This window comes from Entelurus aequoreus, linkage group LG04 (genome assembly GCF_033978785.1).
Source record: "Entelurus aequoreus isolate RoL-2023_Sb linkage group LG04, RoL_Eaeq_v1.1, whole genome shotgun sequence".
NCBI classification, from domain to species: domain Eukaryota; kingdom Metazoa; phylum Chordata; class Actinopteri; order Syngnathiformes; family Syngnathidae; genus Entelurus; species Entelurus aequoreus.
The window spans coordinates 42,336,672-42,353,842 of NC_084734.1; the positions used below are offsets into that span (position 1 = coordinate 42,336,672).

At 40.3% G+C, this 17,171-nt stretch overlaps 1 protein-coding gene across 3 annotated transcripts in view; it reads right to left on the bottom strand.

The window, feature by feature from the left end:
• Positions 1-12,404: 12,404 nt before the first annotated feature.
• Positions 12,405-17,171, bottom strand: part of hmgn3 (high mobility group nucleosomal binding domain 3) — a 16,676-nt gene continuing 11,909 nt past the window's right edge. For all 3 annotated transcript variants that reach the window (XM_062044926.1, XM_062044924.1, XM_062044927.1), the window contains one exon: positions 12,405-13,030. In XM_062044926.1, coding sequence (XP_061900910.1) covers positions 13,023-13,030 — 8 coding nt within the window. In that variant the 3' untranslated portion in view covers positions 12,405-13,022. The remainder of the gene's footprint in view (positions 13,031-17,171) is intronic.

The following is a 17,171-nucleotide window of genomic DNA, read 5'->3' on the forward strand; positions in this document are numbered from 1 at the left end:
TGATAACAACTGTACTTTGTCGTTATTGTTATCATATATTAGTATTTTATAGCTGTATACTGTATTATTATTAAGTATAGTATTACATTTTTCACAAATCAGTTGTTATTTTTGTTTATAACATGTACACAAGTGCATAAATCATTGACAAACATGCAGTATCATTGTGCACATTCAAGTGATTTACCTCCAAGACTGCAATGCAAAAAGAAACAAAGATTTAATAGTAAGAGGTGAAATTGATATGAGCAAACTGGTGGGAAACATCTGGCACATATCACGTCCATTGTTGTCAAAAAATATGCAACTAACTACACAGGGAAACAACAATATGTGTGACTGTAAGAAAAGCTGTGCATTAGTGATAATACAATGAAAGTCAGAGCACCAATACACTATTCAGTTTTGTTCCCTGTAACTGATATTTCTATATCTAGTTATATATATGGTGCATACTTTAAGTCAAGCAGAGGCCATTTGACCTAATATTATTGTGTATAGCATAAGCCCTTTGTTGGGCCGCGACCGCCAACTAGAGGGCCGCCAAAAAATATCTGTTTCTCAGCTGTGGTTTGTATGGGCCGCAGCGATACTCAGTTGTAATACACCTATCCACCACTTGTGGCAGTAATGAAATGACCAAACCAACAGAAAAAGTCTGGAGCTAAAGTCACATAGAAAGTTTTTTTAAGCACAAAAATTATGACTTAAGTGGTTCAGTTCATTTTCAGTTTATGTCGAACATGCATACGATACAATGTATAATGCATCACACATTTCCAGTTGTTTCATTACAGAAAGTCCGAAAAGGAGTAGGAAGAAGCAGAGCTTATTTAATCCTACCCCTTTTTATGCCATAGCAATTTTATCCAATGTCCTTGTTCTCTGTAACAGTATAGTGAACAAATGTATAATAAATAAATAATATACCATAGTAAGCAAACATATATTAAATACACAAATATTCTTTGTCTCAATAAAAAAAAAGGAAAAAAAAGGGTTCAAGATCCATCCATCCATCCAGCCATCCATTTTCTACCGCTTAATCCCTTCTGGGTCGCGGGGGGCGCTGGAGCCTATCTTACTTACAATCGGGCAGAAGGCGGGGTACACCCTGGACAAGTCGCCACCTCATCACAGGGCCAACACAGATAGACAGACAACATTCACACTCACATTCACACACTAGGGCCAATTTAGTCTTGCCAATCAACCTATTCTAATTGATCTTTTTTATAACACCGTTAGTGAATGAAGCGCACATTTGTAGTTGTTTCCCCATATTTATACACAATAACTCAGATATGGTAACACTAGCGAGCAGTAAAGAATATGAAGTGATTTTTGGTCCAGAACATGTTTTGCTACTCATTATTGACGTGTTTCTTGCTACTTTATGTTGTATATTTTTTACATGAGATTTTCAGTTCATTTTATCATCTATTAATTACACCCAAAAATTTGTTTTCTTTTACCCTTTCAATGTCTACTCCGTCTATTTGTATTTGTGTTTGACTTTCTCTTCTAGTGTTACCAAATAGCATTATTTTAGTCTTACTGATATTCAAAGATAATCTGTTTTTGTCAAACCATCTTTTTAACTTGTACATTTCTACTGTTATTTGTATTAACTTCTGTGTGTTCTCTCCTGAACAAAATTGCTGTTGTGTCATCTGCAAATAATAATAGCTTTAAGTCCTTTGTAACTTTACAAATGTTGTTTGTATAGAAATTGAACAATTTTGGTCTGAGTAATGATCCCTGAGGTACGCCACAAAATATGTCCAGCTCTGTAGAAGTGTGTTCGCCTATCTTCACGTGTTGCTTAATGTTGGTTAAGTAGCTTCTTACCCAATTCAAGACCAACCCTCTGATGCCATACCGTTAATTTTGTTTATTAAGATACTGTGATTGATTGTGTCAAATGCTTTTGTTAAATCCGTAGTTTTTTTTTACTATCTATTGCATTTGTGATCTCTTCCGTTATTTCGATTAATGCCATTGATGTTGAGATGTTGGCTCTGTATAACCATATTGGTTATCTGTGAGTGTTTGGTTTTTATTTATGAATTTGTCTACTCTGTTTTTGAACAGTTTTTCAAAGATTTTAGAAAATTGTGGAAGTAGAGAAACAGGTCTGTACTTTGTAAACTGGTGTTTGTCTCCAGTCTTATAAATCGGTACAATTGTAATTTTATCTGTTTGAAATGATAGGTGAAGCTGTATTTTTATTTGCACTTACATTTACATTTGCACTTACATTTTATTGACAGTTTAGTTTAACATATTCATTATTAATTTGGTTTATTTTAGCACAACTTAATCGTATGTAATCGTTTTTTTCAGTTATTTATTTATTAGTCCCTTCGCATTCAGTATATTTGGTTAGTACTTATTTTTCCTAATCAGCCTGACCTAAGCCTGAGATTTATGTGCTAAATAAACAGTAATCTTTGTGATTAACACATGGTTTCATATCATTTGACAGGGATGTAAACTAAGTATATTAAATATAATTATTGAATACGATTAAAATCAAGAGTAAGATTACTAATTCAGTGTTAATTTTTGAGTGGGTCCCGGGCCCCTCTGTAGTGGAAAAGTAGGAACCAAAGGTAAAAAAAAGATTAAGAATCCCTGGTACAAGTAGTGCTGAACCCCACGGCCACAGGGAGGCAGCCTCTCTCTCTGTCTACCAGTGAGTCCATGCTCATGTGTTGATTTGTAATCACATTTCTCTTACTGTGATAAATCTTAAATTCTCAACTTTCACCCGACATTGAAAAAACAAATTGATATTCTATGCTGATCCATCACATGACAATTCATTGTACATACATCACGTAAATTACAGGTGAAGGTATTACGTCTGCCACAGCTGTTATGAGAACGCCTCAGTGTGCCCCGGTAAAACTGGAAGAGGTGGAAGGAGACTTGGTAGTCCGGCCTTCCTTATTGAGACGGTGGGTAAGCGGAGAAAATGTATAAATGGTGAAGAGGACTGTTTGAATACCAAGCCTGTTGGGAAGTTTATCATTCAGCTCCTTGTTGAACATAAATTATTGACGCATTGAACAATTGTAAATGTGTATTCAGAAGTTTAGAGACAGTAAACTTAACTTCACCATCCCTACAGGACAAGGGTCTCAAACTCGATTTACTGAGGGAGCCGCTGGGCTGCACAACGTATTCACTTCAGAATCAAGTTTTAACCACTTTCCCATTTTCACCATTTTTAAATGAAAACCAAGGCTTCTCATTGAATTTGTTGGAGCTTGAGAGGTGCTGTGTGGATGGCCGGGATGCGGTGTTCGCATTGGGCATGGGGGCTGTGCAGTTTTTCTGCGTTTGGTTGCTGGTATGGGCTCTGCTGGGTTGGGTTGGGGCGGGCGGGGGCTGGCTTTGTTTGGCGGGGGGTGGGCTTACGTGGCATCACGCTAAAGTGGTCTGGTGTGGGTCACGGGCCGTGGAGGGTGGGGGGTGGGGTGGGGGGGGGGTGGCGGCTTCCTGGCCGTAGTTCCTGGTTGTCGGCCGCATGGACTGGGGGGGATGTCCGGGCCCTCTACTCCTCCTACTTATAGCACACACAGTCACACTTATATAGGACTTTGGGGGATTGTCCTGCGGGGAGGCATGGCGGGGGGTGGGGATGCCTCCTATGGGGCTCCAGTCCTCCTGTCTTGTCCCCTGCTCGTCCATCCCTCAATCTTAGCTGCATATTAGACACTTAGGATTTGGAGGGCTCGGCTTGGTTGGGACCCACCAAGACCTTGATGTCCCCCAATTTTAATCGCATTATTAGTTCCCACAAGCATACATATTTCACTCACGCTACAGTACACGCATCAATAGGGACTGGAGGTCGGCTGTAATGGCTGACCTCCTAATTTTAACTACACAGTAGACACTCTGGGGGCCTTGTACACATGCATGTGGGGGGGTTGGGGTTCCGTGCACCCCTCATTGCCTCGTCGGCCGGCGCGGATTCCGGGGACTGCGTTCTGGTGGCCTGCCAGGCTTTTATTCATTTATTATTATTATTATTATGATTTTTAAATTTTTTTTTTTATCTATTTATTTTTGTTTGTTATTTTTAATTTTAATTTGATTTAATTTGTATTTGTATTTAATTTTTATTTTTTATTTTAATTATTATTATTATTTTTGTTTAATCTTATTATTTAATTGTGTGTGGCGTCGCGCGGGTCTCGCTTCCTGTTGGGTGGGGTCCGTGCTCGTGTGGCCCGACCTTGCGCTGTGGGGTCTCTGTTGGTGACTAGATGTGGTGGCGGCGCGGCACTCGTGTCTGGTCTGGATACTGTGTCTCGGTTGTTTGGGCGGTGGTGTGTTTGTGCGGGTTTGGGTTGGGGTGGTGGGGTCTTTTGGTGGGGGTGGGGGTGGGGGGGGTGTCGGTGTCTCTTGTTTGCGTGTTGGCGTTTGGGCTTGCTGGCGGGCTGGCGCTGGCTGGTCTCCGTGATCCTGTTGGCGTGTGGTTGCCGGTCGTGTTTTTTTTTTGATCGCTTTGATTTGATTGGGTGGTGCTGGCTGTCTGGGGGTGTTGCGGCTGCTGTTTCTGCTGCCGTTTGTTTGTGGTGTGGGCGCCCGTGGCTGCTGGGTCTGGTGCAGGGGGGTGGCTGATGTTGTGACTGGTGGCAGCGCGCGCGCGTGGTGGTTGTCGGGGCTGACAAACTGTGTATATGTATGTATATGTGTGTGTATGTATGTATGTATGTATGTATATATATGTGTATGTGTATATATGTGTATGTGTATATATGTGTATGTGTGTGTATGTGTACATGTGTATGTGTATGTGTATGTATATAGATATGTATGTATATTTCTGGGGGTACGTTCGGGGCCAGCCTGTCGGGTGGGGGTCGGCGCCTCGGGCTACTGCATCCGGACTGCGTGTCTGGAGCTCCTGGGTCCCACCGTCCATCCCTTCCGGGTGCCCGTCTTGGTTGGGGCCTGCTGGGTTTGGTCCCTGCGTCTACTGTGGTAGCTTGGTGCTGCAGGGTATTCCGAGGTGCTGCGAGTCGGCCAGTTGTTGGGGCGGCGACCTTGTGTGTCAGCATGTCTGTGATCTTCTTTTAATTCTTTAAAAAAAAAAAAAAAAAAGTTTTTTAATATATTTTATTAATATTATTATTTATTTATTTATTTATTTTCCCCTACTTCAGGGGGGGACTCGGCGGGGCGGTTGCTGGTTGTTCCATCTCCATCGTTGGGGTCCCTGCGGGTGGGGTGGGTGGTTCCCGTGGCCCCGTGCTGGGTGGTCCTGTGGCGGCCGGTTTGGGTGGGGTGGCCTGGGGCTGGCCTCGCCGTGCTCTCCGGGGATGGGAGGTGGGCTCGTGGGGGCCCGGTTGCCGGTGGGGCGGGGGCGGTCTTCCCGTCCGGTTGCGGGGGTCTCCGGGCCCCTCGGGCGGGGCGTCCCGCCTTTCTGCCCGTGTGGGGTGGGGTCTCTCGCTGGCTTGGGGTCTGGCTTCCCCCTGCTTTTCTCGTGCCTTGTCCTCTGCCGGGTGCATCTGTCTGCGGCCTGCTGCTGGCCCTTGTGGGCGGCACGGTGGGCCAGGCTCTGGGGTTCCTGTCGCTGTCCGGCTTGGCTGCGTGGGGGCGGTGGTCCCTGGTTCCCTGGGCACCACACCTACTGTTTGTGGGTTGGGCTCTCGGGGAGGCTGGGGCCGTACTCTGGTTCCCGCACACACTGGGAGTCAAATGTATTGTACATGCAGATTCACATATACTCATTTGCATACATACACACATACATAGGTACCTACGCTCCCACATACATATACAAATACAGTACATATTTACACACTCAAAGTTCGTACATCCACACGCACACTCATTATACAAACATACTATATACACATACTGTACATATACATTCACTGTACAAACATACATATACACATACTGTACATATACACTCACTGTACAAACACACACATACACATACTTTACATATACATTCACTGTACAAACACATATACTGTATACACATACTGTACATATACATTCACTGTACAAACACACACATATACATACTATACATATACATTCACTGTACAAACACACATACACACATACTGTACATATACATTCACTGTACAATCACACATATACACATACTGTACATATACAAGTACATATGCACACATACACTCATGCACATAATCACGTTTCATCAAACATATATTAACGTTGTTGCCCTAGGGTAAACTGGGTATAACACATGGCACACTGACAAAGCTTAACCTATTGTTACTATAACAATCTACAAGGTTAATGTAGGTTGCTTCTCTTTCTTCCCCTCCATTTTTCTGCATTCTTTCGTATCTCAAGCTATCATTACGTATATGTATTGTTGCATTTGAACAATTGTATTTTTGATAATAAAGGTAAAGTATTGGTATTGTTTATTATCAATAGCGCTATTTCTATTGGTATTCATATTGCTTCATTTTTAATGTAATAATGCTCATTGTCATTTCTGTATTATTATTTTTTTTTTTCACCAACTGTTTATTTGCTATTACTTTTACCATCATATTTGTACATGTAGTATTTGCTGATGTTGCTCTGTTGTTGTTGTTGTTGTTGTTTGCTGTTGTTGTTTTTGTCTCTCTGTCTAATCCCCCTCTTGTCCCCACAATTCCCCCCTCTGTCTTCCTTTTTCTCTCTTTCTATCCCCTCCTGCTCCGGCCCGGCTGCACCAAATGACAATATACAGGTAAATACATTTAATAAAGTCAAATACAAATAAGGCAACAAGAGAAGTATCCTACACTTCTCTTTTGTAAAGTAAATCTGAACAGCCGATATGGGCATCTACATCTACTATATGATTTGCCTGAGAAGCTGGGCAGGACATTATAAAAAAAAAAAAAAAAAAGAGAGGTGCTGAAAAGAGGAATGGGCGAAACTGTCCAAAGATAGGTGTGCCAAGCTTGTGGCATCGTATAAAAAAGGGACTTAAAGCTGTAATTGCTGCTAAAGGTGCATCAACAAAGTGTTGGGCAAAGGCTGTGAATACCTATGTACATGTGATTTTATCTATGGGCCTACATGTGTACAAATGGACCCGATAAGGGTCCATTAATAATAATGGACCCTTTATAATAATAATATTTTACCTTATAATTAATATTTATATTAATATAAATGATCTGTCATTTAGCTTGTGACACCCTACAACTACATCTAGTGGTCTCTGCACCCCACTGTATGTACTTATTTTAGTTTGCCTTTTCTTTAGCCCACCCCTCTAACGTTATTAATTTCCTCTGCCTACAGTAAAAAAAAAAACAGCATCTATCTATATCTTGACAAAAAACAAGGACTTGTGTTGTTTGGGAACAGTTGGTAATGGTTATGTGCAGTAAAACTTTCAGTGAACTCAACTCACCTTAATGTGTGTTCTTAAATTTGTGTTGGACGTCTTAGATGTAGGGCAGGGGTGTCCAAACTTTTTGCAAAGAGGGCCAGATTTGATAAAGTGAAGATGCCCAGGGGGCCAATAGTTTGTTCGGACATTTTTTAACTACAAAAGTTTCATGCAAATACACACTGTTATAAAACAATTTTCATTGTCACAATTATCTTTATTTTTCAAATGACAATATAAAAAAATATAAGCCACTCAGGCAGATGTGAACAACTCTAAAAACACAAATTCTGCCTTACATTCATATCTGGAGAGTCAGATCACATTGAACAAACTGTATGAAATACCTTAAATTTACATGAGTTTAAAAATATCTTTGCCTCATGAACATTTTAAACAGGAGTTATAAGTAATGCAAAGTTGTCTGTTATTATTAAATCTTGAAACAAGTGAATTTTGCTCGTCATTTACAATATCAGAAAGTAATAGTTTATGTCACATCTACAGGTTCATAACATCAACAGTTATAACCAAATCTTACTCAAGAGTTTAATAAAAATAAGTGCCATAAATCCAAGTGCATAAATGTTCTTTTGGCTTTTCACTGTTGATAGTGACAGATGTTACCGTTCAAAATACTCAATTTCAGATTGATCAAGAAACAGATAACTTGCTGACACTAATGAGAAGGGTGATACTGAGATCTGGATTTCAGTAAAGAGGCCAGGTCTGGTTTGAGGGCAGTGGTTGAGATGCGTAAAATGTCACGCAAGTGGGAGTCATTTAGTCTTGACCTCAATTGGTTCTTGTTTAAGTTCATGACAGAGAATGTCTGCTCACACAAATATGTGGAGCCGAATAAGCTCAGCATTTTCTGAGCAAATGTTCGCATTTCTGGAAACCTGTCTTTATCCAGCGTGTAGTAAAAGTCAACAAGAGAAAGCTGCTGGTGTTTGCCGCGCCACTCATCGTCACACTGCAGCTCAAAGAGCTCCAGCTGCAGCTGTGGAGGACCATCATCAGGGTCCACGGAGAAGGGAGAAGAGAAAAGCAGCATGTCCTTTTCAATAACTGCAAAATGCCGAAAGCCTTTGTTAAATTCCACCGAAAGAGATGCGATAGCTGTTGCATAACTCTTCATTTGCGCACCGATGTTGTCCTGTGGGAAACTGTCAATGACCTCTTTCAAAGCCGTGCAGGGCTCTGTTTGGGACAAGTGTCTTTGGAAAAGTTGCAGCTTGGTTCCAAAGGCCTTGATGTGAGCATATAGCTGGCTCACCACAGCATCTCGTCCTTGAAAATTAGCATTCAGCGCATTCAGATGCTTTGTAATGTCAACCAAAAAAAACAAATCTGCCAGCCATACAGGATCGGACCGTTCTTTCATCGGCTGCCTCTTTTCACTCAAAAACTGTCCAATTTGCTCTCTGAGAGTGAAAAACCGCTGCAGTGCGGACCCCTGACTTAGCCACCTCACATCGTTATGATATATTACGTCTCCGTATTCTGCCTGAATGTCAAGCAAGAACTGCTTAAACTGGCGGTGGTATAGTGCTTTAGAGTGAATAGAATTGATTGCCTTTACCACTGGTTTCATAACAAGATCAAATTTGAGATGTTTGGCGCAGAGAGCCTGCTGGTGAATTATACAGTGAAGTTTAATGGCGTTACCTCCTTCTTCGCTGACTTTATTGCAGATCAGTGTGGACAATCTACTTCGCTCACCAGCCATGGCAGGTGCACCATCGGTAATGATCCCCGAAACTTTACTCCATGGTAGTTTCATATCATCAACAGCTTCACAAACAGAAACAAATAAATCCGATCCTCTGGTTTGGCCTTTCATGCTTTGGAGGTCCAGCAGCTCCTCTGTTACGTTCATGTTGTTGTCAACTTCTCTTAAAAAAATCAGTAGCTGTGCAGTGTCAGATGCATCTGTGCTTTCATCGCAGGCTAATGAGAAATAATCAAAAGCCTCTCCCCTGTCCCCCAGTTGTCTCTTAATATCCGACGATTTGTCCTCAACTCTCCGTGCCACAGTGTTACGTGCCAGGCAAACATTCACAAATTCTTGCTTCTTCTCAGGGCAAATGTTCTCCACCATTTTCATAACACAGTCTTTGATAAATGTACCTTCAGTAAAAGGTTTGCCATGTTTAGCTATTAACATGGCCACTTCGTAGCTTGCTTTGGTGATATTTTCTTTTGACTCACAGGCCAGCGTGAAGAATCGCTGTTGTGATGCCAGCGCAGCTTGGAGCTGCTTCACTTTTTCAGCACGGTCACTCCCTGTTAGCTTGTCATAGTTAGCATGTTTAGTCTGGTAGTGTCTCTTTACGTTGAAATCCTTAAACAAGGCAACCGTCTCTTTACAAATTAGACAAACACAATTGCCTCGATTTTCGGTGAAGAAGTATTGTAATTCCCATCTCTCTTGAAAGCGGCGGCCCTCACTGTCAACTTTCCTCGTTTTGTTTGCAGTGGCCATGGCAGAAATGAGCGGAGAGGGGTTCGCGGCACGGATGCAGAGGCTGATAGTATTAAAGTGGTGCTGCCACCATTTGGTGAAAGGAGGAATTACAGTTTCAAGTTTTATGATTTATTTATTCTGTTTGACAGTGCAGGCGGGCCATAAATAATACATTATAAGACCGAAGCTGCGGGCCGTATGAAATCTGACCGCGGGCCGTGATTGGCCCACGGGCCGGACTTTGGACATGCCTGATGTAGAGAGCTGTTATGGTTTTGGTTTACAGAGTAAACAACTAAAAACTAAGGTTGTGGGCATTGTTTTCTCTAAATGCATACGTTTGTCTGAATATGGCCAAGAACACGCATTATTGTGGGTTTCCTGCACGTCATCTTCATCACTAAAGGAAATATCTAATCTGCGGGAGAGAATCCTTCTACCATTATCAAGAATATATACTGTATATATTTTTTGAGTCGTCAGCTTGAAGCGTCCCTCTTTCTCCGACTCCCTCGTCGTTATGTGACGTGAATGCGTGACTGTTATGATCTTGCTTCCTGGTTTCGATAACTTGCATTATCTTGCCCCTGATTGGCCAGTCCATAATGTTTCACCCTAACCTTAGCCAATTGTGATTCATCATACGAACACCAACCAATCATCATGGATTTTCTCCGTACATATGGATGTTCTCATTCATCATCAGATCATCAGACTCCCCCCCCCCACCCCCCCCTAGAGGGGATGGGGGGGTCACCCACATATGCGGTCCTCTCCAAGGTTTCTCGTAGTCATTCACATCGATGTCCCACTGGGGTGAGTTTTCCTTGCCCTTATGTGGGCTCTGTACCGAGGATGTCGTTGTGGCTTGTGCAGCCCTTTGAGACACTTGTGATTTAGGATTAAATAAATAAACATTGATTGATTGATTGTGTTTTCTCTGTATTTTTTTTGTTGTTGTCTGGATTCGCAGTCCATTTTCTCTCTTTGTAGCTTTGATGAAAGCTACATCGCTACATAGGTCTAAAAGTAGTTAAACTACAGATATCACTACTTGTTCAAAAAGTAGAGAAGCTACCGCCAAGCTACTGGGAAATGTAGTTAAGCTACGTAGCTTTGCTATATAAAGCCTGTTACTGCCCATCCCTGCAATCAACCAATATTCATGTTCTGGTACCACACATGGTGATTCTCTCAGTACTTGTGTATTGGTGACATCCCGACTCTCACAGTAGCTACTGTATAATTCCGGACAATGTGACCACCTAATAGATTCTTGTACACAGTACACTGCAAAAAATCAGTGTTCAAAAACAAGAATTTTTTTTTACAAAAATTAGGGGTATTTTATTTGAACTAAGCAAAATCATCTGCCAAAAGAACAAGAAAATCCGGCTTGTCAAGACTTTCTAAAACAAGTAAAATTAGCTAACCTCAGTGAACCCAAAAATACCTTAAAATAAGTATATTCTCACTAATAACAAGTGCACTTTTCTTGGTAGAAAAAAAAGAGACCTTTTTGCTCAATATGTTGAAAAATATTCTTAAATTAAGTAAATGCTAGTGCCAGTATCTTGACATAATGATATGCGCTCAGCATCATGATTTTTTTTTTCCATGCTTGAAGTAAGAAATTATTACTTTGAAAAAGTAGTTTTATACTTGTGAGTGTTGATGACACAGCTTTGCAACAGTTGATATTCTAATTTCAAGCATGTTTTACTCAATATAGGTCATAAAATCTCAGCTACAGGCTATAATATCTTACTGAGATAATTTAGGACCAAAACCCTTAAAATAAGTAAAACACTCTAACATAAAATCTGCTTAGTGAGAAGAATTATCTTATCAGACAGAAAATAAGCAAATATCACCCTTATTTGAGATATTTAATCTTACTTAGATTTCAGTTTTTGCAGTGTATCTTTTGTCATTTTTGTTTCACCCTCATTGTAAAAACTAACATGCGGCAAGTGTGAATGAAGACTTAGCTGTGCAACAAAGCGACGGTACGGTTTGGGGTGGAGGCCCGGCAGGAGCAAATGCTGACCTTTCATTTCCTGACACAGCAGTTGTGTTTGTCTCGGCCACATGGCACCCCAACAAACTGTCACACACACACAACAAAAGAGAGATACATGGCCGCACAAGCACTGACTTTGTCAAAAGGCACTCTGGAACACACACGGCAGTACTCTGAGATTGAATAGCAAGGGTCCACCTCTAATTTGTTTGCATTTATGTTTGAACATTCTTAGCTGTCATATACAGTAAGTGTAAGAAGAAGTGAACCACACAACATGATTATCCTTAACTTTGATCACAAGTGATGTACAGTACAGAGACAAAAGCGCTTTGCAATTTCATACTAAGCAGCAAGAAGAGTGTTGTTTTGCTATATCCATTTCCAGGTCTATGGTTACTATTACATTGATCTTTTTTGCTGGAATTTTTGAGAAAGTTGAATTGTCACACCGTTTGCTAATGATGCAAAATGAAGTACACAATAAAAAAAAAAGTTAAAGTCACAGAGAAAAAACAATTAGTCAACTTTTTATTTTATTTGAAAATACTCTGCGAACAGAATGAATACCCCAGTGAAGCCAATTGAGGTGCTCGGCTAGTGGAACACAAGCACCGCTGCTTATTGCTATGTCACTCTGCGGCAGGAAAATTGAACATTTGGGAAGGAGTAAAGGAGCATACAAAAGGAGCTACGGGCCATTCTAAAAACCATAAACTGTAAAAATGCTGCAGATGTTCTCTGTCTTTTTTGTTCCTTCAGTGCTCTGCAATCAAACAACACTTCCTCCCAGGTACAATAAAAGGGTAAGCAACTTTAGCGGTCAGAATGGAGAACATCTGCAGCTGTCTAATTATAAAAAAAATAACACGCACTAGATGTTGCCACGTAGCTTAAAAGTGAGAACGTACTGTAGTGTAGCAAGAGGAAGTCGAGAGGAGTGTGGACATAAAGGGTATTTAGGGATGCTGGTCGTTCATCTCTACCATTGAATCACAAGTCTACAAAAAATCAGTATGGTACAAAAAATTGTCGGTTAGAAAACAAAACAAAACTTTGCCGCCGTGGAGAACGAGGCAGGAACAAGTGGCGTCCTTTAACTTCACTCCTTCTCCTCAGTTGCCTCCTCAGCTGCATCACTTGCCTGCAGGGAAGATAAATTGAAGAGATAAAAGTCACGAGTCGCAAAAAGGCCTTTTGAGAACACTGCAAATACTTTGTCAAATTGCTGTTTTCAACGTTTAAACTTCACTCCACCTCATTTCCTGCAACAATTGAAGTAATTTCATCACATTATACCAGATACAGCAGCACCTCGGTTTGCATACGACCATCTTTTCAAATTATTCTATTTTCGATTACAGTTTTTGTTGCTGTGGTTTTCCTATAGCCAAACAGTGCGGTCCGCAAGACCTCACAAGTTTAACTAAATGGCCCGCAGCTGTTTTTGTCTATATTTAGTGCACTGTAGATGATGTTGGATTGATATTGCTGCCCTCTTATGGGCAAAGATAGAATTTATGGTCAGTGACCATGAATTTAATTTAAAAGTGACTTGAGCACAGCATCAATATACATACTCAATCCAAAAAACATTTCCCGCTCATCGTGTAAATTAACTATAACCAACAAATAAAGTCAACACACGACCACACACACATCACCTCCTTCTCATTGAATTTAGTCGACATTATAAAACACGTATATATAATTTGAAATTACACATATTTAAATTAATTACAGTGCATGATGATGATATTTCTGATTGATTACAAAACTTTAAGGAGGTTGTCAGGGAAAGAAACAAAGTAGGAGTTGAACTTTCACATACTCCTAATATTTAATGTTTTATCGTTTATACTTCATATTGCATTATTGTCAGTGATGCGTCCAGCGTTAAAGTTGAAGTAGTTCAAGTTATGTGTTGCTGTTCAGTCTGTTATAGCTTGCTTTAATCCAGCGGTCGCCAACCCGTCGATCACGATCGACCAGTCGATCTATGGGAACTTACCGGTTGAACGCAAATATATCAGAATTGTATTAATATGACATCAGTGACACGCCCACCCACAAGGTGACCAACACACTTGCCAACATGTACGCATTTTAACCCCTGAACACGCTCGCCCGCCTTGCCTCTCTCTCTTTAGTCTCTCGACACCACAGCCACAACCCCTCGAGCATGGCGGCACACTTCACCAGCTCATATCGCGAACACGCATGGCATGACGTGCACGAAAAATCATCGAGCTGCAACAATGCATTAAGGCTGACTGTTGCAACAAAACCGGAGATTTTCTAGCATCCAACATCAAACAACTCTTCCCTCAACTACGACCATCAGCGCTCGTCTGCGACGGGAAGCTAACAAGCCTAAAGTTTGTGAATATTGCTCCAAAGTACGGATTTTGTGTTGATTTATATACAAAAGTAAACATTGACATGTGCAAAGATTGTAATATATGATAAAACAAGGCAGCAGCTCAAGAAGGGCTTCCTCGTTTATCCCCTCTATTATCAAACAGGAAAAACCCGGCAGGTGAACAGCTGATTTTACTACGTAAGACAACAATGTGACTCGCATCCCATATGTAACCATAGGATGGACAAATATACAGTCGTGGTCAAAAGTTTACATACACTTGTAAAGAACATAATGTCATGGCTGTTTTGAGTTTACAATCATTTCTACAACTCTTATTTTTTTGTGATAGAGTGATGGGAGCACATACTTGTTTGTCACAAAAACATTCATGAAGTTTGGTTCTTTTATGAATTTATTATGGGTCTACTGAAAATGTGACCAAATCTGCTGGGTCAAAAGTATACATACAGCAATGTTAATATTTGGTTACATGTCCCTTGGCAAGTTTCACTGCAATAAGGCGCTTTTGGTAGTCATCCACAAGCTTCTGTAAGCTTTTGGTTGAATTTTTGACCACCCCTCTTGACAAAATTGGTGCAGTTCAGCTAAATTTGTTGGTTTTCTGATATGGACTTATTTCTTCAGCATTGTCCACACGTTAAACGTGTGGACAATACTGAAGGACTTTGGGAAGGCCATTCTAAAACCTTCATTCTAAAAATAAGAGTTGTAGAAATTATTGGAAACTCAAGACAGCCATGACATTATGTTCTTTACAAGTGTATGTAAACTTTTGAGCATGACTGTATATATGGTATACAAATTGTGTATACACATACAGTATACATCTATATAAAATGTATCATATATGTATATAATATATAGATATGTACACATATATACTGTATGTACTGTTGTATAGGATATATATATATATGGAGGTGTGTTTGTGTATACTGTATATATTGTTACTTTACATGCAGTCGGCCAGTTTGTTGTACTTCATGTCCCGTCCCAGTATTCTCGTTCCTGATCAGCCTTGTTATCGACCACTGCCTGTTTTTGGATCTTGTCTCCTGTCTGCTACCTTTTGGATACCTTTGCTGTATTGGACTGTCCTTTGTGTACCAACCCTTTGTAAACTCACCCTAATCTTGTCTGTAAACTTTGCCTTTGTGTCCTTCCTCTGTCAAGTATCTGACAGATTGAACTGGCCAGTATGTATACAGCGGAGTACGTCTAGTCTCTTACGTAAATGAGCTAAATAATATTATTTGATATTTTACGGTAATGTGTTAATAATTTCACACATAAGTCGCTCCTGAGTATAAGCCGCACCCCCGGCCAAACTATGAAAAAAACTGCGACTTATAGTCTGAAAAATACGGTACTTTACTGTGTGTGCTTTTATGATTATGATCATGTTTTATTTTGATTATGGGGTAAGCGTCTCTGAGTGCCTTCTAAAAGCGCTATATAAGTAGCATTTATTATTATTATTACTGTATTTTTCGGACTATAAGTCGCAGTTTTTTTCATAGTGCGACTTATACTCAGGAGCGACTTATGTGTGAAATTATTAACACATTACCGTAAAATATCTAATAATATTATTTAACTCATTCACGTAAGAGACTAGACGTATAAGATTTCATCAGATTTAGCGATTAGGAGTGACAGATTGTTTGGTAAACATATAGCATGTTCTATATGTTATAGTTATTTGAATGACTCTTACCATAATATGTTACTTTAACATACCAGGCACGTCCTCAGTTGGTTATTTATGCGTCATGAAGGAATCAATAAAGTACTATCTATCTATCTATATAAAGTACACATATTCAGCCTGTTGTTCACTATTCTTTATTTATTTTAAATTGCGTTTCAAATTTCTATTCTTGGTGTTGGGTTTTATCAAATAAATTTCCCCCAAAAATGCGACTTATACTCCAGTGCAACTTATATATGATTTTCCCTTCTTTATTATGCATTTTCGGCCGGTGCGACTTACTGTATACTCCGGAGCGACTTATACTCCGAAAAATACGGTATTTAAGGGCTGGTTACGCCAACCTTTGGGACCACTCTGTGTCCCATTGACATCCCATTGGGTTGACTTTTTTCTTGCCCTGATGTGGGATCTGAGCCGAGGATGTCGTTGTGGCTTGTGCAGCCCTTTGAGACACTCGTGATTTAGGGCTATATAAGTAAACTTTGATTGATTGACTCTGTGCTTCTCTGTCTCCACCCAGGTGTTCCTAATCATTGTCTGTCTGTGTCTGCCAGGTGTTCCCTATCCAGGGGTCATCACAAGCTCAATATATATCCCCTAGCCTTTCTGTCTTGTGCCAGTTTGTTATACTTTATGTTACGTCCCAGCATTCTCATTCCTGATCAGCATTGTTATCGACCACTGCCTGTTTTCGGATCTTGTCTTCTGCCTGCCACCTTTTGGATACCTTTGCTGTATTGGACTGTCCTTTGTGTATCGACCCTTGCCTGGTAATAAACTCACCAGCATATTGTCTGCAAACTTTGCCTTTGTGTCCTTCCTCTGTCAAGTCCCTGACAAGTTCCACATTTTACAAGTGTCTGTATTACTTTATTTTAACATATTACGATAATCGATATTTGGAAGTTTCTTCATCGATTTAGAACTGTCAACGTCCCAAATGTAACGCATATAAGAATTTACTATTTCCCCCACCCCTTGAAAAATACTATGGAATTCAAGAAATAACTCGGTCTCCCCTCCTCCCTCTCATCGCCGTCTTTGCTAACAAGAGTCTTTATATGTATTTTGCTTAGTTTTCTGCATGTAAAACTATTGTTATTCTCTATAAATTAGTTTTGTGTTCATAGTTTCGGGTGTCTGCAACGGATTAATTTGATTAACATGATTTACAATTTGGTCTTT